The sequence below is a fragment of the Mustela erminea genome, chromosome 17, assembly GCF_009829155.1.
Source record: "Mustela erminea isolate mMusErm1 chromosome 17, mMusErm1.Pri, whole genome shotgun sequence".
NCBI classification, from domain to species: Eukaryota; Metazoa; Chordata; class Mammalia; order Carnivora; family Mustelidae; genus Mustela; species Mustela erminea.
In genome coordinates this window covers 5477139-5503663 of record NC_045630.1, presented here as the reverse complement: position 1 = coordinate 5503663, position 26525 = coordinate 5477139, and the positions used below count along the sequence as shown (strand labels likewise).

At 37.7% G+C, this 26525-nt stretch overlaps 1 protein-coding gene and 1 pseudogene across 2 annotated transcripts in view; one reads left to right on the top strand and one right to left on the bottom strand.

Moving 5' to 3' along the window:
• MAEL (maelstrom spermatogenic transposon silencer) overlaps positions 1-12477 on the top strand; it is a 38172-nt gene extending 25695 nt beyond the window's left edge. The window contains exons 9-12 of one of the 2 annotated variants that reach the window (XM_032317951.1): positions 8536-8598; positions 9409-9541; positions 11182-11257; positions 12005-12477. In XM_032317951.1, the coding sequence (XP_032173842.1) occupies positions 8536-8598; positions 9409-9541; positions 11182-11257; positions 12005-12192 (460 nt within the window). In that variant the 3' untranslated portion in view covers positions 12193-12477. The other variant, XM_032317952.1, reaches the window with a different exon arrangement.
• LOC116576127 overlaps positions 1-26525 on the bottom strand; it is a 41308-nt pseudogene that overhangs the window by 12909 nt on the left and 1874 nt on the right.

Genomic DNA, 26525 nt, shown 5'->3' with positions numbered 1-26525 from the left:
CTCAGGTGAAATAGGTCAGAGAGACTGAGACCATGATGTCACAGAAATGTGGACACTGAAAACCAAAACAGACAAAAAACCAAGCAGACTCTCAACGACAAAGGACAAACTGGTAGTAGCCAGAAGGAAGGTGGGGGAGGAGATGGGCTAAATAGGGGAAGGAGATAAAGAGATACAAACTTCCAGTTATTTAAAAAAATTGTCTCAGTTGCTTGATTTATGTCTACTTGATCTGTCATGTGATGAGAATGGTGCATTAAAAGTTTGCTGTAACTATCTTGTGTGTGTGTTTTTAAGATTTTATTTATTTGACAGACAGAGATCACAAGTAGGCAGAGAGGCAGGCAGAGAGAAAGGGGGAAGCAGGCTCCCCGCTGAGCAGAGAGCCCGATGCGGGACTCGATCCCAGGACCCTGGGATCATGACCTGAGCTGAAGGCAGAGGCTTCAACCCACTGAGCCATGCCGGAGCCCCACTATTGTGTTTTTATGTTTCATTACATCTCTGTAGTTTTAAGCTGTTTACTGTGGTATTTGGTGCCTTTACAGAAAAAAAATTTGCTGAATCTTGATCTGGTAGATTGATTAGGGCTCTTGGGAACCAGCAGTCCCTGTGTTCTTGTCTATTGAAAACTTTTTATTTGACCTTTATTTTCTTGAGTTTCTGGAAAATACAGCTGTATTGTTGTATGTCTTTGTGTGCTGCTTTTAATAAGTTTGCTCATTTAATTCTTTTGGCCTTTTAAGTTATTTGATCTTTTTGCCTGGAGACCTTAAGGATGTTTTTTCATCTTTAAAGTCTAATGGTTTTATTAGGGTATTTTTCTGAGTATATTATTGCAGGCCGTTTTCTCAACGTTTGGTGAGCCCTTTCAGTATGCAGAATCAGGTCTTATTTCTGGAAATTTGTCTTTGATGGTAGTTTAATATTAGTTCTGTTTTATTTAATTTCTGAAGGGAGTCCAGCATGTGTATGTAATTTAGTTCTTTTCTGATATAATTTTTATTTCCAGAGTTTTATCAACTCATTTCTTTTTATTGCTGATTTTAGTTTTGGAATTTCTCATTCAAGGCATGTTTTCATTTCTTAAAATTCTTGTTTGAGGATTTTTGATTCAACACACAGTTTTCCCGTCATGATTTTTTGGCAGGCGAAGGGACGAAGGTAAAGAGAGGAGTTCCCAGTTAGAGAGTTTGAGCTTTATTTTCAGTTTTCTTCCTGTGGTAGCTTCCTGTAGATGAAGGTATGTTGTTCCTTTGTATTTCTTGGACAGGGCTGGTGATTGGGGACGTGTGAGATTCATAGTTCAAGTGCTCCCTCTTCTGTCAGTGTAGCAAACTGGTTTCTCTGAATACTTTCAGGGTGGCAGGGGTGTGACTGTGGGGCTTCCCATTTTTCTTTGTTTTCTTTTGCCCTGAAAAATGCTAAATTTTTCCCCTTTTCCTTTTCCTTTTTCCCCTCCAAAGAGTTTCTAAATGACTCTTCTCCTCCCCTCCCCTCCGCACGGCCTCCTAGAGATTTACGGGCAATTTTAAGTCTCTCTGCTCTGAACTATCAAGTTTTTGAATATTTACAGATCTTCTCATTTTGGAATGATTATAATTTAATCATAGAGTCTGCATTTCCCTTCCGTCTCCCCTCCCCCACAGTGTTTTGTGGACTCCACTCCCCCTAAAAGCCATATAAAGTCTCAGGTGTGAAGTTAAGAAGTTACTCCTTCAGAAATCAGGAGGTTTTTATCTTTGGTGGGAATGTAAATTGGTGCAGCCTCTGTGCAAAACAGTTTGAAGTTTCTCAGAAAATTAAAAATAGAAATACCGTATGATCCAGTAATTCCATTTTTGGGTATTTAGCCAAGGAAAAATGAAAACACCTAATTGGAAAAAGATAATATACACCCCTGTGTTTACTGCATTATTTACAATAGCCAAGATACGGAAACAACCCAAATGTCCATACATAGATGAATGGATAAAAAAGATGTCATATGTTTGTGTTGTAAACACACACACACACACACACACACACACACACACACACACGAATGTTGCTTGGCCATAAAAAAGATAGAGATCTTGCCGATTGCAAAACATGGATGGATCTACAGGGTGTTGTCAATGAGGTCAGAGAAAGACAAACACCATAGCATTCCACTTAACATGTGAAATCTAAAAAACAGAACAAAAGCAGGAACAGGCTCATAAATACAGAGAACAAACTGATGGTTGCCAGAGAAGAGGGTGGGGAAATGGGCAAAATGGGTGAAGAGGAGTAGGAGGTACAGGTTTCCGGTTACAGAATGGCTAAGTTGGGGGGATGATAAGTATAAGGGAGCCTGGACGACTAAGTTGATTAAGCGTCTGCCTTTGGCTCAGGTCGTGACCTCAGCGTCCTGGGATCTAGCCCCATGTCGGGCTCCCTGCTCAGTGGGGAATCCGCTGCTGCTTTTTTCTCAGCTTGTGTATGCATGTGTTTCCCCCCACCTCCCTGGGTGTCAAATAAATAAATAAAATCTTGAAAAAGAAAAAAATATATAGCCTAGGGAATATAGTCAATGGTATGTTAATAGTGTTTTGTGATGACAGATGGTAGTTACTCTTGTCAACATAGTGTAATGTGTAGACTTGTGGAATCACTTTGTTGTACACCTGAAACATTTAACATTGTGTGCCAACTATGCTTCAATTAAAAAAATGAAAAACAATTTTAGGGGATGGATAAAATGTATGATTATTAGGAGGAAAAAGAAACAGAATAGACTGAGTCAGTATTCTACAAAGAAAGTGAATTTTATGAATTAAAATGAAACTTACATAATGTTATATGTATTTATATGCTGGTCTATTAAAATACTTTTTCTGCCACTGACAAACACCTTTTCTGTGAGTTTTGATTCTTTCGTGATCTTATCAGATAATGTCAGCGGAAAGTGTTCAGAGACAAATCAATACTTTCTCAAATAATCTTCAAATGGTTTATTGACCAAATTTGTTCATGTTCAGGTGATCCACCTAATTCTAGACTAACCAATAGCAATTGTAAAATAACTTCAGTTGTAAGATGCATTCCAATTTAAGTTAAAATGCGAAAAAAAAGTTTTAAAATTGAAGAAATATTGTTGAGCTCAGTTGAGTAAGTACAGGCTGTGACAAGAGTAGCTTTGGTGTAAGACATGAAGGGCTGTGCTGTGGGGTTTGTTCATGAGGAAACAATTACATAGCACTGTAAGCACCTTGGTAGTAAAATTGTTTCGAACAGGCTAGATCTGCCTTTTTCTGAGCTTCCTAGTGTAAGATTCCAATGTATAGTGTTTTAGAAGAGAGATTGGTTTAGTAGCCAATAGGAACTGTTGTTGGAATCGGTTAATATAAGCAAACACTTGTCTTAAAGTTCTGCTTGTACATTAAAGTTTGTAATAAATTTTTGTCTGTAGCTTTAGGAGAAATAGGTGAAAAGGATAGGTATTGGTGAAATTGAGAATAGTTAGACAAAGTGAGAATCAGAATCTTAAACAGGCTATTGATGACTATCCTGGTATTTTAGATTTCATAGATCTGCCATCTCCTTGTTGCTTCTTGTCATAATTGTGTATGACCTATGGATGAAATAAGGCAGCTTTTATTTTTTTTAAGATTTTTATTTTTTTTATTTGACAGACAGAGATCACAAGTAGGCAGAGAGGCAGGCAGAGAGGGAGGGGGAAGCAGGCTCCCTGCTGAGCAGAGAGCCTGATGCGGGGCTTGATCCCAGTGTCCTGGGATCATAACCTAAGCCGAAGGCAGGGGTTTTAACCCACTGAGCCACCCAGGTGCCCCAAGGCAGCTTTTAATCTGCCAGTATTTATTGAGTATCTCCTCTGTCCCAGGCACTGTGCTGAAGGTCTCTGCCTTCATGAAGCTAACATTCTGTTTTTAATTTTAAGATTTTATTTATTTGGGAGCGGGAGAGAGAGTGCACCAAGAGGGGGTAAGATCAGAGGGAAAAGTAGACTCCCCACTGAGCAGGGAGCCTGATGCAGGACTAGATCCTGGGACTTCATGACTCCTGGTCATGACCTGAGTTGAAGAAAGTCCTTGAACCAGGTGAGCCACCCAGGTGCCCTGAAGCTAATTACATTTTAATGCTAAAGTAAAACTTGGAGTAAATGACAAAATGGTGATTTTAGCTTGTGATTAGTGCTAAGAAGGAAATCAACAGGATATTGCTCCTCCTTTAGCAGAGAAGAGTGTGTGGAAAGACTACTTTCTAGAGTAGTCCAGAAAACTTTTTTTTGAGAATGTAAAATTAAAACTGAGATCCAAAGCGAGAGAGTGATGCAGCCATGTGAAAATGGAATAGCATCCTGGGTAGAGAATTGCAAAAGCCTAGAGGTGAAAGCTTGGTGTTCACTGGAAATTAAGTCAGTGTGACTGGAAGGGCGTGAGCAGAGGGAAGACTACACAAGATGAGGTTGGAGAAATAAGCAAGGACCATAAATGCCCTGAGCCGCCTTAGCTGCAGGAAGGAATAAGTCCCCCCGACTGCCCCCACTTCCCCTTTGGCAACTGTCAGTTCTCTGTATTTAGGGGGTACAGGAAGGAATCTTATCAAGCAGGCAATTGATAGAATTTGATTAAGTTTCTAAAAGATCTCCTGAGTTTTTAATGGATATATTGAGAAAGGGCAAAAAAGGAAGTACAGTCTATAACTATTAGACTATTTCTCTAGTCTAGGCAAGAAATGGCTTGGAGGGGAGTGACAGTAGAAATGGAGAGGAGTAAGTAGATTTCATCTGGGTAAAAACCAGTGGACCTTGCTGGTGGACTGCATATAGGAGGGGAGATTGAAAAGAAATAAAGACCATGCTTAGGTTAGTCGGGGTAGGGGAAGGAGCAAGTTTAGAATGTTTTTTGAGGCCCTTGTGAGGTAACATCTAGAAATAACAAGCAGGCAGCTGGTGGTCCTGGTCTAGAACTCACTGGAGAGGTTTGGATAATGCCAGCATTCATTTCACAAGGTGCCAGGCACTGTTCTCAGCACTGCAAATACAATGAAGAGAGACCAGGCTTCTCCTTCAATGGATCTTACAACATATCGACGAGGTCACTTGGCAGAGGGCAAAAAGAGACCCAGCACAGAGCCCTGTAAGCTCTTGACATTTTAAAACTGGGCAGAGACTGACTTTTGCTGGTCTGAGCCCCTCAGCCAGCAGTTACGGCATGTGACATATTGTCAGAGCCATCATCAGTGCTGATTTGGGTTGAAGATAGGAGGAAGAAAACTAGGATCATAGATGCAGTAATTTCACGGATCTCATTGGGGTACATGGTAGGACAGGGACGTTTGTTGGCTTTTGTTCTCTGGATTGTCTCACTCTTCTGGTTTGTGAGTTGTGGTGTTTCTGTCTGGTGTGCTTTCTTTAAATGTCTGATTGTCTTTGCTTATGCTCATGCTTAGAAGTTGGGCTACAAAGCTGACTTAAGTGCTCTGTATTTTGTGGGGAAAATCAACTAGTTGGGCTTTACTATAGGGAAAGCAGACAAGGGAGCTGGATGTTAAGTGAGAATCCTGAATGTCACGATATTGAGGGCTTTGCCTTAAGGTACCAGCACCCATTCTCGCTGCCGGGTTCTCCTACGAACAGTTCACTTCTTCGTACAGCATCAGGGAGTTGACTATTCTTTGTTCAGAAATAGTTCAGCTTCCTGTCTTACCTCTGCTCTCTGGCCAGGGACATGCGCGTGGGTTCACAGCCTCTTTTGACTTCCTGTAGGCAGATCTCTTGTGTGGCTGGGTCTGTGAGGGCTGAAGGCTGTGACTTCCTTGGTCTGGCCTTCTTGGTTACCATTCCTTCACTTACTTTCTGTATCCCACACGTTTGTTAAACTCTCTTCCATGGAGGCCTCTTTCTCTTTTCCCTTTGTTGGGGACTGCTACTGTTTTTTTTCTTTGACTGTCATTTGGTGGAGTCTTGGGAGCAAGAGGAGATAAATTTATGCATTTTTAAATCAGAAGCACCAGAATTAGAGTTTTAAAGGATGCAACTTTATATTTTGATGTCCCTTTAGAATCGTTTTTTCTTAACCCAATTTATTGAGTTTATTCTTAACCAGTATTGGGGTAGCTCTTGTACATAAGGCCTGAGACTAGGTTTTGTGGGAAATATGGGAAAGAGTGGCATGATTGTCCTAGCCCTCCGTGTCCCCTGTCTAGCAAGAGCAGTAAAGATGCTGGAGTTGTCTATGATAATTTCTGGTAACTCTTAAAAGCATTTCAAAAGATGATGATACATCAGGGAGAAATCACTTCAGTGTAAGGGCTGAAAATATATGAAATACTTTATGGGGTATATGGTTCTCCTGGAAAGATGAATAGAATTTCTATGAATGGAGATTTAGGTTGAAAGGAGGACCTTCCAAGAGAAGGAAATGGCCTGAACAGTGACTCCAAGGACTGAAAGAACAGAACCTTGAAGAGAAACTAGAGACTCCATTTAGCTAGAGTATAGAGCCTGTGTAGCTGCCAGGTGATCGTGGCTCTGAGCAAGGTAAAGGCTGGGCTGTCCTTGAAAAGGAGGAGGAATCTTAACGCTGAAACAGGAGGAAAGGAGATCATTGAGACCTTTTCAGATAAGCAAAGAGGAGTGTCGGGGCCTTTAGCATCATTTGAGCGAATGAGATATAGTGTTGGACAGAATTACCCGAAAGACCTGACTCACTTGTGACCTTATGACTTTAGAGTAGAATTTCATAAAAGAAGTCCATCATAAATTTGACATATCATAAAAGATGTGTCAAAGCTAGAGCTAGATTTGAAGCTCCAAAGTGAATATTAATAGCTTAACAAAGTGTACAAAGCAGTTTTGATTTTTGACAAATTTTTAGAATGAATCTTCCTTTACTAGAAAATACACTCCTATTTTTAGGGGGATTGGTGGGATGATTTTGGGAAGAGAATCAAGAAGAAATGTCAGAGAAAGACCAATATCATATGATTTCATCATATATGGAATTTAAGAAGCAAATGATTGTAGGGGGTAAAGAGAGAGGCAAACCAAGAAATAGACTCTCAACTATAGAGAACAAACTGATGGTTACCAGGGAGAGGGGGATGGGGGGATGGGTGAACCAGGTGATGGGGATTAAGGTGTGCACTCGTGATGAGTGCAGGGTGATGTATGCAACTTTGTAATCACTAAATTGTACACCCCAAACTAATGTTACACTCTAAGTTAACTAACTGGAATTTAAATAAAAAATTAAGTAAAAACAGATGACAACAATGTCATTTTTAACAGTTTAACTGTAGGTTTGGAAGCATTTTTCCCTGGGATCAGATTTCCATAGCTTTGTTCTTGGGTTTGTTTTTAATTCTGGAATACATTGTTGGGTTTTCAGTTGCGTCTATTTCAAATATGATCTGCAATGGAAATGTGTATATGAGGTACTAAACTTGGGGTTTAAGTTCTGGAAAAGGAGCCAAATTAACTGGAATTTTAAATATTACTTGATTCTGTGTGTATATGTAAGAACATAGGCTTAGTTTCAACCTGAGCCTTCATTTTAGAGTTAGAGTTTTATGAATCCTATTTACTGAATCACTTTTTAGAAAAGCAGTGGGAGAAATTCTTAATCTTATATTTAGGTAGTCTTCCATTTGGTTAAATAACTTAAGTGTAGATAACTGATTTTTTACACTTAGGTTTAACAAGTTTGTAATTTTAAATGATTCTTGCTAGGTTCAGGCAAGCTTTGAATTATGTGGGTACTAGTCTTCTGAGTCTCAATACACTGTACTCAGTGAAAAGATACAGGTTTATACTGATTTTCATTGAAAAATATGCTATTTGTTTGTTCCTCTCAATTATTAACCTTCTGAGAGCCTCCCCCCACAAACATCAGCTTCTCAGTGGTCCCTCTCCTGGCTGTCTTATCTAAAATGTCACCCCTCCACCCCTTAACATTTTTTTCTTCCTCAGAACTTTTCTTTATCTAATTTACTGTGTATTATACCTACATCTTTTTTTTTTTAATCTGTCTTCCTTACTAGAAAGTAGGTTTTGTGTGGGCAAGAGTTTGTGTTTCACTCGTTTTCTTTTCCTCCTCCTTTCTTCCGTCTTCCTCCTTCTCCCCCTTTTTTAAAACTAGGCTCCACAGGCATGAACCCATGTACCATTCAGTACTGCATCCCCGGTGCCAAGAACGGTACCTGGTAAATAGTGTGCACCAGAAAACGTTGTCAGACAACTTTACATTAACCATAGTTGTTCATGTGTGTCTGTGTGTTAAGATGCTCATTTTATTTCAAGGTAGAATTTACCTGTTCCAATTATGTATGGTTTGCATAGCATCATGAATTTGCATCAGAGGAGATAACATTTTAAAAAATCGTTTCTAAAAATCCATTTTTTGTTTGTTAAATGAAAAACCTTAATTTTTGAGCAACAGTGTCAGTTTTTCTTAAATGATTTTAACTAGCGAAGTTAGAAACCTGGCATATAAAAATCCTTAAGCAGTGCTACTGCCATTGAGGATATTAAATCCTTTTTCCGTACAGGTGCAAGTGGCATGAAGAAAACGATATTCTCTTCTGTGCTTTAGCTGTTTGCAAGAAAATTGCGTAAGTTGGAGAAAGGCATTTCGTCGAAATGCTCTGTTCTGGATTGAGTGCTTTGCCGTTTTGCTTGCTGTTGCCTTTGCAAACAGGGTTAAATACTGTTGACCTCTATTTCCATAATTCCCTTCTAAGACAAAGGGTTGGTTTTCTGTGGGTTTTTTTTTGTTGTTTTGTTTTTTTGTGGGTTTTTTTGTTGTTGTTTTTAACTTCATGTTACTTTTATTCTGTCCATGTCATACTTGCTTGGTATAGTTCCCACCTGAGTAATTTAGGTGAACCTTCAGAAGCACATAGTGAAAATTTTCCTTGTAGGACATGAAATTCCCTAATATCATGAACAACAACATTTCCTCTTTAAAGTGCTCAAAAAATATAGACACTTTTCTCTTTTTTGTAGTGAAAGTACCTGGAGCCTCAGATCTTTGGGTGCTTTGGTGGTCCCTTTACGTGGCTGGTTACAGTTGGTTCTGAGATAAATAAGTGCTTTAAAGTTGTAGCCTAATTTCTGTTTATGCCCTTTACCTGCCTTAAACACTTGAGAATTCTGGTAATCTTTACTTTTAATCCTATTCCCTTGTAATGAATCTGAAATTCTGTGTGGTACTCGGAGTACTGCTTTCCAGTAGTGGCCAGTGAGTGGTGTGTTTGCTACCCAGCCCCACGTCTTCTCCAAATCTCTCAATTTCTTTTTTCCCCAGTTTAGAACTGTCTATCTTATATACTTTTTCTTTATATTAGAAATTGTTAAAATATGAATCATTTTAGAATGAATTAGATCAGGTTCTGATAATGAGCTTTTATTTCCTTTTGAAGGTACTGCATCAGTAATTCTCTAGCCACTCTCTTTGGAATCCAGCTCACGGAGACTCATGTACCGCTTCGGGATTATGAGGCCAGCAACAGTGTGACACCCAAAATGGTTGTATTGGATGCCGGGCGTTACCAGGTGAAGAACTGACTTTTCAGAGCTACTGATCACTTTACCTGTGCCGCTCAGTGCGCTCCTGCTCAACAGCAGCTAAAGATCAGGACTTTCGTTCTCTTTTCTAAAACATTTTCTGAGATTTTTTATGGAATATCACTTTTTTTAAAAGATTTTTTTTTTTTTTTAAATTTGAGAGAAAGAGCACACAGCAGGAGGGGCAGAGGGAGAGGGAGCAGCTACCCAGCTGAGCCCAGAGTCAGACCAGGATGGGCCCGCGTCCATCCCAGGATTCTGAGATCTTAACCTGAGCTGAAATCAAGAGTCGGCCGGCTGCTCGACTGACAGAGGCCACCCAGGCACCCCTGCCTGGGATGTCACACGCTTCTTAATCCAGTGGGACCCAGTTGCATAAATCTTATTTCCTTCCTGGTATATTTTCTACTATATCTAATGATGTTTTAAGAAGGTTAACATTAGCAATTACTCTTTATACAAATCATATCCAGAATTCATTCCAGAAATTAAAATCTGAATGTAGATAATATAAACATTTAAAATATTTACCTCTAAAATGTATGAGACCTGATTCAGGGTTTGATTAAAAGCTAATTTCCCTACCAGCTTCCGTGCTTGCAATTTACTAGTAGAACTTCTGTCTACTACAACAGCATAGCAGCTAAGAGTATAGACTCTGGAGTCAGAATTCCCGAATTGGATTTCAGGTCTGCTCCATACAGGCTGGGTGGCTTTATGCAAATTACTTGAACTTCCTGTGCTGATTCCTTATCTGTAAAACAAGAACAGTAATAAGGGCTAGTAGTTGTAGGATTAAATGCAACTGTATATGAAAATGCCAAGAACTCTGCCTTGGAACATAGGTAATAAATAAAATATTGTTATTTAAAAATGGTTCATAAAACAATGAAAAGGAAACCCCCAAAACTGATACAATCAATAGTTGGTTGACAAACACTAACCCTGATTAACTCTCTCTCTTTACCTGCTCTATTCCTATACTCATGTAGCTAAATGAGGCTGAAAAGAAACTGTCTATACTGACTGGTCTTGTTAAATATTACTGCCCACTTCAAGTGAGCTGTTAGTGGAACACTGTCCATGGTCCATTTCTCCCCGTCTCCTAGGGTTGCTTCAGTCTGTGCTTGACACACCTGATGCCCTTGTCTCCTCTTCTCTGAGGAAACAGAAGCTGTCAGAAGAGCTATGCTACGTTTGCCGACCACTGCATCTACCATGTACTCTGCTTTGACTCCTGTTTTAATGCATGAATTGTCTGTGCTCCTGCTAAGACCAGTCCTTCAGTTTATGTTATAGACCTTACTCTCTTACCTGCCCAAAGATATGGCTCCAACAATTTACTTCTCTTTCTTACATCATCAGGGTTTCTCTCCGTTCTGAATCCTTATCAGGAAACATGCTACAGTCTCATCTTTAAAAATAACCCTCTCCTGATCCTGTAATTCCCCTCCAGACACTGCCTTCTGCTTCCCTGTACAGCAGTACTCTTCAAAAGTTGATTACACATTGGAAAAATGGGTGTTAATTGGTATTTTATAAAAAATACTTTGAAATTGAAGTAGATGATCCAATAATTGATAAGAAATAAAACTTTCTCCCCTTGTATTTTTCTTTGTTACTTATAGAAGCTAAGGGTTGAGAGTCCAGGATTTTCTCATTTCAGCCCTTCTAATCAGGAACAAAGACCAAACACACCCACTGGTAAGCATCTTCTGTTTCCTAAGAATGAGCCTCAGCAAGTGTAGGGTACATTATGGTACTTAAACAGATGCTCTAAATTAGCTTTAAGTTATAGGATCTTGTTGAATAGAGAGCTTAATTTGGCATTTTTAGCACCTGAAACAATTTGGATATGTACATTTTTGCATTACTTTAACATAATTTAACTTAGCCTCCAGACTTTTGTTCAAGGCATTTAAAATAAAGCATGTTATTCTTGTAGCAGTTATAGTTCTGTTTTTTTTTTTTTGTTCTGTTTTTTTTTTTTTAAGATTTTATTTATTTGAGAGAATGAGAGGTGGGGAGGGTCCAAGGGAGAAACAGCCTCCCCACTCAGCAGGGAGCCTGAGGCAGGACTTGATCACAGGACTGCAGGATCATGGCCTGAGCTGAAGCCAGTCGCTCAACCAACTGAGCCACTCAGGCATCCAGTAGCAGTTATAGTTTTATAGTTTTGTGATGTCTTTGGGCAGACAGGAAAATTTAACACCTAGGGACATGAACTTTCAATTGGTGCATGAAGAACTTCAATTAAGGTTTCTGTGGCTAAAACAAAAATATTCTTAATTCAACCTATTGCCTTTACTCTGAGTATCTGTTTTCTTTTCCTAGGGATCTCTGTCCTGTTCATGAAGGGTCTACAGTGGAATAAGAGTCAGTCAAGGGATCTCTATATAATAAAACCTTAAAATTGCTACATTTCTCTTCTTGTATTTCCAATATCCTTAGGTGACTATCCATCTGGGGTGAGAATTTCCGGCCAAAACAGCAGTGTTCGGGGGCGCGGGATTACCCGCTTGCTAGAGAGCATCTCCAATTCCTCCAGCAACATCCACAGATTCTCCAGCTGTGAGACTGCACTCTCGCCTTACATGTCCCAAAAAGATGGATACAAATCTTTTTCTTCCTTTTCTTAATGATGGTACTTTTTTCAATTTCTGGAAAAATAACAGGCCCAACTTCCCTTCTGACTACAGTCATATTAAACAGATCACATCAATGATAGTGTCACCACTGCAAAAACTACTTAATTTGTAAGGAATTTCTGTTTCATAGTAAAAATAATTGTGGCTGGAGAAGATCTTGGCATTTTTGCTTTTTTTTTTTTCCTTTTCCGAGGGGTGGTTCTACTTCCTGACTGTATGATGTGAACACCATTAAAGTTTTGAGTCCTTTAAAAACAAAACTGGCATTTCAGAGTTGTGCTTTTGGGAATATGTTGATAATCTTTCCCTCTACAATAAAGAATACATATTAAAAGGAAAGGGTTTTTAAATAAGGGGTTAATCTCTTTCTTCCCATTATGAAATGTTGCAACCTTAATGAGTACCTACTTTATGGACATATATATCCTCTTGTGAACTCCTTATAACCACTCTGAGGAAGGAGATTATCTCCATTTTACACACACACACACACACACACACACACGCGCGCACGCACACACACACACAAACTCAGAGATTCAGGTCATATTCAGGAGAAACTGTTAACTGACTCCAAAGATTTTTTCTTATATATGGCACTGTCTTCTACTTCCTTTTCATCTATTTTTGGTAACAGATCTTTGAATAAGAAACAGCTCACACAATGTAAGTTTATAGTACATTTTCTACTGGCAGATTTAAAAAAAATCTTATATCCAAACTTTGAACATGCATGTATCTTCAAAATGAGCATGACAGAAGGGCACCAGGGTGGCTCAGTCCATTGTGTCCCACTCCTGATTTTTTGGCTTAGGTCATGATCTCAGGGTTGTGAGATCAAGTCCTACCTTAGGTTCCCACGCTGGGTGTGGAGCCTGTTTAAGATTCTCTCTCTCTCTGCCCCTCCCCCCCCCACCTCTTTTCCTCCGTTGGGGGGGGGCAAAAATCAGCATGACAATAGGGTTGGCTGAGGAAGTGAAGGAAAGGACTAAAATTATAATTTGATCCACAGATTTAGGTGCTTAAATCTTGTGCCATCTGAATTTAATCCTGTGTTAATCTAAAACTTACATTTTTAAAATTTTATAGGAAATGTTACACTTGTGAGGTATATATGTCAGATAAACCAAAGCAATAGGTCCCAGGAATTTACTTTAGAAGAATAGCTGTTCTTTCTTTTGAGAGCTATCAACCTCCAAACCATATTAGTAAAATTCAAATTCCTGTCTTTTTTCCCCCAAAAAGTTCTTCTGGCAGCAAATCTGAGGGATTAACTACCCTTCAAGAAGACTGTGAGTGCGGGGGATACTCCTAGCAATCCTGGTTGAAAGTGGTTTCTGCACCATCTTCAGGGGCATTTTCTTGGTGTTCTCTGACAGCGCTTAGAGCTTTTAATTGTTGCTGTTTGAGTTCAGGACCTATCTTTTCCTCAGTTGCCAACTTTAGATGCCCATACTGCTGTATAAGATGTTCCGTAAATGTCTGCTTACACACACACACACACACACACACACACACACACACACACACACAAAATGGAATATTAGCCCTAAGAAAGAATGAAATACCACTATTCTCAATGACGTGGATGGAGCTAGAAAGTATTATGCCAGTGAAATAAGCCAAAGAAAGACAAATACCATATGATTTCACTCATATGTGGATTTTGAGAAACAAATGATCGTAGAGAGGAAAAAAGGCAAACCAAGAAACAGACACTTAACTCTGTAGAGAAAAGAACTGATGGTTACCGGAGGGGAGGGGATAGAGGAATGGGTTAAATAAGTGTTGGGGAGTAAGGAGTGCACTTGTGAGGAGCACTGAGTGTCGTAAGTAAGTGTTGAATCAGTAAATTGTACACCTGAAACTTTAAAAAAAATTCCATTGCAAATAATGGAGAAGGAACGCCAAAATCCCAAATCCACATCCAATGGTGAAGTACTGTATGAGGAAAGAAGCCCACCTTTCCTGTGGACTGCAGATGTAAATGATTTCTTTCATTTGTTTAATGAGCATGTTTTGAGGGTCTGCTAAGTGCTGAGTAAAAAATACTACAGTGAATAAGGATGTTTCCCCTGCCTTCAAGGAACTTTGTTTCATGGATGGAATAAGTGATTAACCTAAAAGTTAAAAGTGCTAAAATACATGGATTAATGGACTAGAATGGAGAATCCAGAAATAAATCTCCTATTTATGGACAATTGATTTGACATTTGTCTCAAGACCATTCAATGGGGAAAAAAGAATTGTCTTTCAACAAATGGTGCTAGGATATTTGGATATTCACCTTCAAAAGAATGAATTTGGACCCTACCATTTATAAAAATTGCTCAAAATGGTTGAAAAACTTTAATAACTAGAACTATACACCTTTTAAAAGGAAATATAAGAGGGCGCCTGGGTGGCTCAGTGGGTTAAGCCGCTGCCTTCGGCTCAGGTCATGATCTCAGGGTCCTGGGATCGAGTCCCACATCGGGCTCTCTGCTCAGCAGGGAGCCTGCTTCCTCCTCTCTCTCTCTCTGCCTGCCTCTATGCCTACTTATGATCTCTCTCTGTCAAATAAAAAAAAAAAAAGAAATATAAGAGTAAATCATGACATTTTATGGGGCATTGGTTTTTTAAGATAACAAATGTAAAAGCAACAAAAGAGAAAAATAGGTAAATTGGACATCATCAAAATTAAGTCCAGGGACGCCTGGGTGGCTCAGTTGGTTAAGCAGCTGCCTTTGGCTCAGGTCATGATCCCAGCGTCCTGGGATCAAGTCCCACATCGGGCTCCTTGCTTGGCAGGGAGCCTGCTTCTCCCTCTGCCTCTGCCTGCCACTCTGTCTGCCTGTGCTTGCTCTCGCTTCTCTCTCTATGACAAATAAATAAAATAAAAAATCTTAAAAAAAAAAAAAAAGCCCAGTAGAAGTGTCTCTGTACATTAAAAGACACTATCAAAGTCAAAGGGCAGCCCACAGGAGTGGGAGAAATTATTTGGAAATCATTTATCTGATAAGAGTCTGGAATCCAGAATATATAAATAACTTATGCAACAGTAAATGGACATCCTAATTTAAAAATTGGTATGGGGTTGGGTGGCTCAGTCAGTTGAGCATCTGCCTTTGGCTCAGGTCATAATCCCAGAGTCCTGGGATTGACCCCTACATCAGGCTCCTTGCCTGGCAGGGAGTCTGCTTCTCCTTCCTCTGCTTCTCCCTCTGGTTTGTAATCTCTCTCACTCTCTCTCAAATAAATAAATAGAATCTTTAAAAAAATGAAAATGGCTATGATGTCTTTTAAGTTCTTTTGCCCATTTTAAAATTGGGTGGTTCATTTTTTTAGGTTTTAGAAGCTCTTTATACAATTTAGATAAGTTATGTATCACATGTCTTTCACAAATACTTTTTTGCAGTCTAGCTTTTCATTTTCTTTATATTGTGTTTTGCAGAACAGAATTCTTTTAAAGACTTTATTTGATAGAGATCACAAGTAGGAAGAGAGGCAGGCAGAGAGGGGGGGTGAAGCAGGCTCCCTGTTGAGCAGAGAGCCTGACGGAAGGCTAGATCCCAGGACCCTGAGACCATGACCTGAGCCCAAGGCAGAGGTTTAACCCTCTGAGCCACCTGTGTGCCCCAGAACAGAATTTTTAATGAAGTCCAGCTTATCATTGATTTCTATAAAAGTTATTTCCATATTCAAGGTTATCTAGATTTCTTCTAGGAGCTTTATAGTTTTGTGTTGTACATTTGAGTTTATAACCCAGCTTGAGTTAAATGTGAAAAATATAAGTTCTGTGACAGATTCATTATTTTTGCATGTGGATGTTTAGTTGTTCCAACACCATTTTGAAAAGACCATCTTTTATCTACCGTGTTACCTTTGCTTTTTTGTCAAAAATCAATTAACCATATTTAGGTGGGTCTGTTCTGTTCCACTGACCTGTTGTCTGTTTCAGTAATATACTGTCTTGATTACTGTTGCTTTATAGAAAGTCTCAAAGTAGTCCTTTGACAGTGTTCTTCAATGTTGAGTTGGTTGTACTAGATCTTTCAGCTTCCCATGTGTATACTTTAAAACTGGCTTGTTAATATTCACAAAATAACCTGCTGGGATTTTGATTGGAATTGTATCAAATCTGTTTATCAACTTGGGAAGAACTGACAACTTGACAATATTGAGTCTTCCTGTCTAAGAATATGGGATATCTCTCCATTAATTTAATTCTTCTTTGTTTTTCATTAGTTTTATAGTTTTATTCATATAGATCTAATACATATTTCGTTAGACTTATAACTAAGTATTTCATGTTTAGGGGTTGCTAATGGAAACAATTTTTATCAAGTATTTAAAGAATGTATTTTGTTAGAGGAGTTTTAGATTCACAGCAAAGTTTAAAGTAAGCTACAGAGATCTATATATCTCCTGCCCCCACACATGCATAGATTTCTCCATTATGAACATCCCCTACCAGAACAGTACACTTGTTACAATTAAGACACTGCATTCACCCAAAGTCCATATTTACCCGAGGTTTCACTCCTGGTGTTGTATGTTCTGTAGGTTTGGATAAATGCTTGATGACATGTATCCATCATTATAGAAAGATATAGTATTTTAAAAATATAGAAATTTAAAAATTAAAAAAAGATATAATATCTTAAAAATTCTCTGTGCTCTGCTGGTAAGGTTTTTTTTTTTTAATTTCACTTGTTTGTTGCTGGTATATAGGAAAGTATTGACTTTTTAATATTAATCTTTAATTAATAAACTAATATGTATGTTCTATAATTGCTTATTCCAGGAACTTTTTAATCTTTGACTTTTCTACATAGATGATCATGTCATCTGCGAGCAGAGACAGTTTTATTTCTTCCTTCCCAATCTGTGTACATTTTATTTCCTTTTCATATATTACCGTATCAGCAAGGACTCCTGGTACAATTTTGAAAAGCAGTGGTAAGAGGAGACATCTTGCTTTGTAAGAAACATTTGAATTTCTCACCAATAAGTATGATGTTAACAAAGTTTTTGGTAGATACTCTTTTTAAAAATTGTTTAAAATTTTAATTCAGTATAGTTAACAGTGTTATTTTAGTTTCAGGTGTACAGTGTAGTGATTCAACACTGCTGTATGTTAGTGCTCATCAAGGTAAGTGTACTTATAATCCTCTTCACCTATTTGACCCATCCCCCACCAACCACCCCTCTGGTAACCATCCGTTTGTTCTCTGTCATTAAGAGTCTATTTCTAGATTTCTCTCTCTTTTTACCCCCAGTTTACTCATTTGTTTTTCTGTATATCTTGATATGATCAAGTAATTTTTCTTCATTAACCTGTTGTGTGATAGATGGCATTAATTTATTTTCAAATGTTGAACCAGCCTTGCAAACCTGAGATGAATCCCACTTGGTTGTGATGCATAATTCTTTCTAGACAATATTAGATTTTATTTGCTATTATTTTATTTGCTAGTATTTTTACATCTTTGTCTGTGAGAGATACTGCTTTGCAGTTTTCCTGTAATGTCTGTAGCTGGTTTTGGTATTAGGCTAATGCTGGCTGCAAAGACTGAATTAAGAAGCATTCCCTCTGACTCTGTTTTCTGGAAATTGTAGAGAATCGGTACAGTTTCTTAAGCATTTGTTAAAATTCTCTAGTAAATTGCCTGGTGCTTTCTCTTTTGGAAAGTTATTATGTTTCAATTTCTTTTAATAGATACAGACTAATTCAGATTGTCTATTTCTTCTCATGTGAGTTTTGCCTATTGTGTCTTTCAAGGAATTAGTTCATTTCATCTAAGTTATCAAATTTGTGTAGGGTTATTCATAAATTCATTTATTATTATTTTAATGTTTATTATCCATTTAGTGGGATCTGCAGCAATGTCTCCTCTTTCATTTCTGATAGAAGTAATTTGTGTCTTCTTTTTATTTTGATCTGACTAGAGCCTTATAAATTTTATTGGTGTTTTCAAAGAACTAGCTTGTGGTTTGCTGATTTTCTTTACTGTTCCTAGTTTCATTGATTTCTGCTCTACTTTTGTTTTCTTCTGTTTACTTTGGATTTAATGCTTCTTTTTCTAGTTACCTAAAGTGGAAGTTTAGATTATTGACTTTAGCTCTTTCTTTCTTTTTCCAATATATGCATTGAATGCTATAAATTTCCCTCTAAAAGAAAGAAAGAGAATAGAGTTGAGAAACAAGAATAGAAATTACAATGTAAAATGATACAATTCAGTGCAGTATGTTAATAACTATAATAAATGCAAATGGACTAGCCAGTCAAAAGTTTACAGATTGGATTTTTAAAAACCCAGTTATATACTGTTTATAAATATACTGGCAGCAAATTTGACAGGAAAAAAAAAGAAAAATAAAAGGATAAAAAATATATATGTACCAGACAAAAACTTGCTTAAAATCTGTCCTATTAACATGAAACAAAAGAATGTTTAGGTTAAAAATCATTTCATTAGACTTTTTTAAATATTTCTTTGTTCAATGATATTTTTTCTTATATGCAACTAATATAATAGTTTTAACAACTGCAAAGTAGAAGGCAGTAGAGCATAAGGAGAAATAGACATCACACTGAAAGATTTAAATACAAGACTTTTATTGATAAGCATACTAGAAATTAGTAAATATAGTCTATTTAGAACTATAATTAACAAACTCAAATTAGTAGTCTGTTGACTGCATTCATTTTAAAAACATACGGACTTTTTTTCAAAAAATGGTAAAGGACAAAACTGCAAAGTAAGTTTCAAATTTCAAGTAACCAAGTCCTTTTCTTTCTCCACTATTCAATTAACAATATACTTCTAGGGTAGGAGGCAAGATGGTGGAAGATTAGGGAACCTCGTTTCATCTGGTACTTTGAATTTAGCTAGATAACTATCAAATCACTCTGAACACCTATGAACTCAACCTAAGATATAGGAAAAGAATTGATGGAATTCTACAAATAGAAACGCAACCACTTTTTGCAAGATAGGAGGTGTGGAGAATTGAATCAGAGGAGATATATTGGAAGATAAAAAGTAGGGCGAGGGAGCCTTCTTAAGCCTACTACCAGAAAGTGATATAGCCCTAGAACACACAATCAGAACTTTTAGAAGTCTATTCTAGTGAGAGATGTCCCTGCCTGGAAAGTGCTCAGGTGGTAAAGTAGGGCAGAATCCTAGGTGGGACAGTGTGATCTCAGGATCTACCTGAGTCAGAGAAAGAACAGAGTTGCCTAAACCACCAGAGATCTCAAGCATCAGAGTGGGGAAACTGGCTATGGTCAGTGGCCAGAGAATGGGCTGTCAGCCCAGTTTGCCACAAAACCACAAACAGCAGCACAATGGGCAACTGTTCTCCATGAGGGGGCCCTGCATCTGAAATCCAGGAGGGGTGGTGACTGCTCTCAGTCCAGGGGCCCTGCAAGTGGCAGACCACAGTGACCCTCATCCCTCCCCTCGGAGGATAGGTGTGGGTGTGCACCACAGGAGTTTGCAGAGTTTGGTGCACACAAAAGTGAAGACTGCTTTTCCCTGATGTTTACTGAAGAGATGGGGGCCATGATCTATCAGCTCCAGGACTGGAGAACAGATCATGGCCATTTTTATTTCCATCTTCTAAAGCAATGCAGAAAGCCTTTAGGGAATGAATGAAAACCACATAGAGGAAACCAAAGCAACTTACACAGAGTGTAGCCCCCTGGCAAGGTGTGACTCAAGTATGTCCAGGCAAAGACACTTGAGAATCAGTACAGCAGGCCCCTCCCCCAGAAGATCACCTGGAACATCAGGCAAATACCAAGTTTACAGAGCACATAAAACTGCAAAACTCCAGTGCTAGGGGAAAAGAGTATATAGAATTTGAGGGTTTTTTTCTCATGATTCTTTTATCTTTCGGTTTAAAATTTTCCTTTTTTCCCCTTTTCAATTGTTCTTAATTTATCAACTCTTTGTTTTTAAAATTTTAACTTCCATTTTTACATTTACATTTTATAGATAAATCCTTCATTTTTTGCTTCCTTTAACTGTATTCAATTCTATTGTTGTATATATATGTTTTGCTTTCTTTACCATTTTGGGATTTACTTTCTCTAACAAACAGACCAAAAGGCACCCAGGACCAAGAGGATCACCCTGTTTTGTCCACCTGGGAGATTATATTCTCTCTCCCCCCTTTTTTTCTTTTTTGGTTTCTGACCTCTTCGGATTTGTCTAGTATGTATTTTGCTTGGGTTGTGGATTTTTTTATTTTATTCTCTCATTCATCCATTCTTCTCTGGGCAAAATGACTAGAAAGAGGGATTCACAACAAAGAAAGAACCAGAAGTAATACTCTCTGCCATTGATCTAACTGATGTGGATATAAGTAAAATTTCAGAGCTGGAGTTCAGGTAATGCTTATGAAGTTAATAGCTGGGCTTGATAAAAGCATAAAAGACACTACAGAATATCTTAGTGCAGAAATAAAATCTAATCAGCCTGAAATTTAAAATGCTTTAACTGAGATATAGTAAAAAAAGAATAAAAAATGGATCCTCTAACAGCTAGGGTAAATGAGGAAGAAGACCAAGTCAGTGACATAGAAGACAAGATAATGGAAAGGAAAGAAGATAAGGTAAAGAGAGAAAAACAACTAATGGACCTTGAGGGGAAGCTTCAAGAAATCAGTGATACCATAAAGTGAAACAATATTAGAATTATTGGGGTCCCAGAGGAAGAAGAAAGAGAGAGAGAGACAGAAGATATATTTAATAAGCAGGGTCGGGCCTGGTTAGTACTTGGATGAGAGAAGATATATTTAAGCAAATCATAACTAAGAATTTCCCTAACCTGGGGAAGGAAGCAAGCATTCAAATCAAAGGGTAGAGAAAACACCCCTCAAAATCAATAAATATAGATCAACATGCCAATATATAATAGTGATGCTTACAAATTTCAGATAGAGACAAAGAGAGAATCCTTATAAAGAGAAAATCCTGAAAGCAGGCCAAGGCAAGAGCTCCTTAACCTACAGTGGTAGAAACATTAGACTGGCAGCATACCTATCCACAAAGACCTGGTTGGCCAGAAAGGACTGGCATAATATATTCAGGATACTAACTGAGAAAAACATGCAACCAAGAATACTTAATCCAGCAAGGCTGTCATTCAGAATGGAAAGAGAGATAAAGGGCTTCCAGGACAAACAGAAACTAAAAGAATTTGTGATCACTAAACCAGCCCTCCAAAAAGTATTTAAAGGACCCTTTAAGTGAAGAGAGGGTCTCAAAGTAATATTGACCAGAAAGAAGCAGAGTCAATCTACAAAAATGGGGACTTTACAGGGAATACAATGGCACTAAATTCATATCTGTCAATAGTTACTCTGAATGTAAATGGGCTAAATGTTCCAATCAAAAGACGCAGGATATCAGATTGGATTTAAAGAAAAAAAAAAAAAACCCAAGACCCATTCATATTTTGTCAAAAGAGACTCATTTTGAACCTCAAGACACCTCCAGATTAATAGTGAGGGGGTGGAGAGCAATTTATCAGTCTAATGGACATTAGAAAAAGCTGGGGTAGCAATCCTCATATCAAACAAATTAGATTTTAACCAAAGACTGTCAGGCATGAAGAAAGGCACTATATTATAAAGGGTATATCCAACAAGAAGATCTAACAATTACAAATATTTATGTTAACATGGGAGCAGCCAATTATATAAACCAATTAATAACAAAATGAAAGAAACACATTGATAAAAATATAATAATAACAAGGGACTTCCAACACCCCACTCACAACAATGGACAGATCATCTAAGCAGAAGATCAACAAGGAAACAAGGACTTTGAATGACACACTGGACCAGATGGGATTTCACAGATATATACAGAGCATTCCATCCTAAAGCAACAGAATACACATTATTCTTGAATGCACATGGAATGTTCTCCAGAATAGATCACATACTGGGTCTCAAATCAGGTCTCAATCAGTACCAGAAGACTGGAATTCTTCCCTATAATTTTCAGACCATAATACTTTAAAACTTGAACTCAGTCACAGGTGAAAATTTGGAAGGAACATGAATACATGGAGATTAAAGAGCATCCTACTAAAGAAAGAATGTGTCAACAAGGAAATTAATAATTTTAAAAAATCATGGAAACAAATGAAAATGAAAACATAACTGTTCAAAACCTTGGGGATACAGCAAAGTTGGTCCTAAGAGGGAAGTACTTACCAATACAAGCCTTTCTCAAAAAATTAGTAAAGTCTCAAATACACAACCTAACCTTACACCTAAAGGAGCTGGAAAAAGAACACCAAATAAAGCCCACATTTAGAAGGAGAAAAGAAATAATAAAAATTAGAGAAGAAATCAATGAAATAGAATTCAAAAGAACTGTAGCACAAATCAACAAAACTAGGAACTGGTTTTTGAAAGAATTAATGAGATCAATAAACCCCTAGCCAGACTTATCAAAAAGAAAAGGGAAAGGACCCAAATAAATGAAATCATAAATGAAAGAGGTCAGATCACAAAGGACACCAAAGAAGTACAAACAGTTATAAAGGATATTATGAGCAACTATAGACCAAAAAATTAGGCAATCTTGAAGAAATGGATACATTCCCAAAAACATATAAACTACCAAAACTGAAGCAGGAAGAAATAGAAAACTTAACAGAGCCATAACTATTAAAGAAATTCAATTGGTAATCAAAAGTCTCCCCAAAACCAAGGCCAGCAGGACCAGATGGCCTCCCAGGAGAATTCTATCAAAAATTTAAAGAATATAGATAGCTATTCTTAAACTGTTCCAAAAAATAGGGAAGGAAAACTTCCAAACTCATTCTTTGAGACCAGCATTACCTTGATCCCCAAACCAGACAAAGACCCCACCAAAAAGGAGAATTAGAGACCAAGATCCCTGATGAACCTGGATGCAAAACTTCTCACCAAGATACTAGCTAACTGGATCCAACAGTACATTAAAAGGATTAGTCACCATGACTAAGTGGGATGTATTCCTGGCCTGGAGGGGTGGTTCAACAATCAAAAATCAATCAATGTGATATACCACATAAATGAAAGACCGGATAAAAACCATACGATCCTCTCGATAGATGCAGAAAAAGCATTTGACAAAATACATCCTTTCTTTATTAAATACCTCTATAATGTAAGGATAGAGGGAACATACCTCAATATCATAAAAACCATATGTGAAAAACCCATAGCTAACATTATCCTCAATGGGAGAAAAACCAAGAGCTCTTCCCTCAGGGTTAAGAACATGACAGGCATGTCCACTCTCACCACTGCTGTTCATAGTACTGTGTGTATAGTAGAGTGCTGAAGTCCTAGCTTCAGTAATCAAACAATGAAAAGAAAAGGCATCCAATTTGGCAAAGAAGAAGCCAAACTTTCACTCTTCACAGATGACATGATACTATGTATAGAAAACGCAAAAGATTCCACCCAAATATTTCTAGAATGAACACAGGAATTCAGCAAAGTCACAGGCTGTAAAATCAATGCACAGAAGTCAGTTGCATTTATTTACACGAACAATGAAGCAGCAGAAATAGAAATCAAGGAATCAATCCCATGTAACTTTGTACCAAGAGCCATGAGATACCTAGGAATAAACCTAACAAAAGAGGTTTAAAAAAGTCTATAAAACTATAAAAGATTTGTGAAAGAAATTGAAGACACAAAAAAACAAAAAATTCCATGTTCAAGAAGAACAAACTTCTTAAAATGTCTATGCTACGCAAAGCAATCTACACATTCAACGCAATCCCTATCAAAATGCCATCAACAGGGGTGCCTGGGTGGCTCAGTGGGTTAAGCCTCTGCCTTTGGCTCAGGTGATGATCTCAGGGTCCTGATCTCTCTCTCTCTCTCTTTCTTAAATAAACAAAATATTTTTTAAAAAATACTATAACAGTTTTCAGGGTATTATGCTGAGCAAAATAAGTCAGTCCAAGAAAGACAAATATCATATGATTTACTTATCTGTGGAATTTAAGAACCAAAACACGATCATAGGGGAAGAGAGGGAAAAATAAGAAATCAGAGAGGAAGACAAAACCAGAAGAGACTCTTAGCCACAGGAAACAAACTGGTGGTTGCTAGAGTGGGGGGTAGTGTGTGGGAGAATGTGGTAACTCGGTGATTGCCATTCAGGAGGGCACGTGATGTAATGAGCGCTGGATGTTATATGCAACAGATGCATCACTAAACTCAATCTCTGAAACTAATAATACACTACACGTTAGTTAATTGGGTTTAAATGAAAACACTAAATTTTTTTAAATTAAAAAAGAATAAAATGTCAGGGCCACATGGTTTAACTGGGAGTTTTAAATTTCAAGAAATAGATCTGTCAATATTTTAAAAAGTAGTCTGTATTCAATCTGGGTTTATTCAGGAGAGCAAAAGTGATTTAACATTAGAAAATCTATAAATGTCAATTATTACATTAATAGATTAAAGGGAGAAAACCAAGTTATTATTAGAATGAATGAAAAAAAATTTGACTAAATTCAATACCTATTCATGATAAAAATTCCAAGCAAATTAGAAATAGGACTAGGACTTCTTAGCCTGATGAAAAGCATCTACACAAATTCTATAGCAAATATTGTTAATGGAAAAACTTTAAAAGCATCTCCTTTAAAACCAGGAATAAGACAAAATGTCCTCTGTTTTGCTTCTATCCAACATTGTACTGGAGTTTCTATCACATACAATATAAGAAGGAAAATAAAAGATTTAGAAAGGAATAAATTGTCATTATTCACAGATACAGTTGTCTACAGAAAATCTCAAAAGACCTCCAGATAGTAGGCAGAAATAGTAAGTTTGGCTGGCTATAAGATCAATATAAAAAGTCAAATACATTTCTATACATCAGCAACAAATAGTTTGGAAAAATATTTCTAAGAAGAAAAGACAGTATAATAACAAAAACAAAACAAAACAAAACAAAAAAACAACTCTGAGGTACCTAAGGAATAAATCTGACTATAACAAGATGTATAAAGCCCATATGTAGAAAATTTTACAGCTTAAGTGGAAAACAAAATCTTATACAGAGAATTCTTTAATATTGAGTCTTTCTATAGATGGGTTTTCTCTGTATAGATCAGTTTTCTAGCTATAAAAAAAATAAAGATTTCAGTTCTCCCTGAACTCATCTATAGATGAAATGCAATCTCAATTAAAATCCCAACATTCTTTTTGTGGGCCTTAGTAGGTCAGTTCTGGGAAGAATAGAGGAAGGAGCCAGGGACAGTCCCGTAGAAGAATGATGTGCTCAGAAAGATGGGACTTGCTCTGCCAGAGCTTGCAATAAGGATAGATAAATTAACAAATGGAACAGAATTCAAAAACCCACACATTTTGGGAACTGATGTATGACAGGAGTGACATTTCAGACCAATGGGACTACTTAGAAAATTGTCCACTTATCTGATTGTTTTTTAGAAAAAAATTGATAAATGCATAAAGGGAAAACAACTGAAATTAGACCCGTTCCCTACTTTATTCAAAAATGTAATTCCACTTGGTCTAAGGATTTAAATATGAAGAGAAATTTCAAGTTTTGGAAGACAAATCACATCTGACTTTGAGGTCTTGAGGATTTTTTGAACAGAAAGAGTTCACTACAAAAAAAATACTGATACAAGTGACTACCTGAAGAAACTGTGTTCATGAAAACAAGAACAAACTACAGAGATTATGAAAAGACAATCCACAGGCTGGAAATTATAAGCCTGGAGTCAGGACAGTGGTTGCCGCTGGGGAATGAAAGTGAGAAAGCAGAGAAATCCATGTATCAAATATTACATTTCAAGGGACAGGACAAAGCAAATTTTAATAGAGGCTCTTTGGTGACTCAGGCAATAGTGAGATAGAGGTTCTTTGTCTCAAGTTACAATATTTTAATCTTTAAGACAGTTTCTGCTAGTTGGTATGGAAAGGACTAACATTAATGAGTCACGTGAAACTTCTACCTTACTTATTTTTTTAAAGATTTTATTTTTTTGACCGAGAGAGACAAAGCAAGAGACAGAACACAAGCAGGGGGAGTGGGAGAGGGAGAAGCAGGCTTCCTGCCGAGCCGGGAGCCCCAGGCAGGACTCAGTGCCAGGACCCTGGGATCATGACCTGAGCCAAAGGCAGCTGCTTAACGACTGAGCCACCCAGGCGCCCCTGAAACTTCTTCTGTAGGAGATAAAGGCACGGGGCGCCTGGGTGGCTGGGGTGGTTAAGTGTGTGCATCCGGCTCATTGTCATCCCAGGGTCTCTGCTTGGCTGGGAGTCTGCTTCCCCCC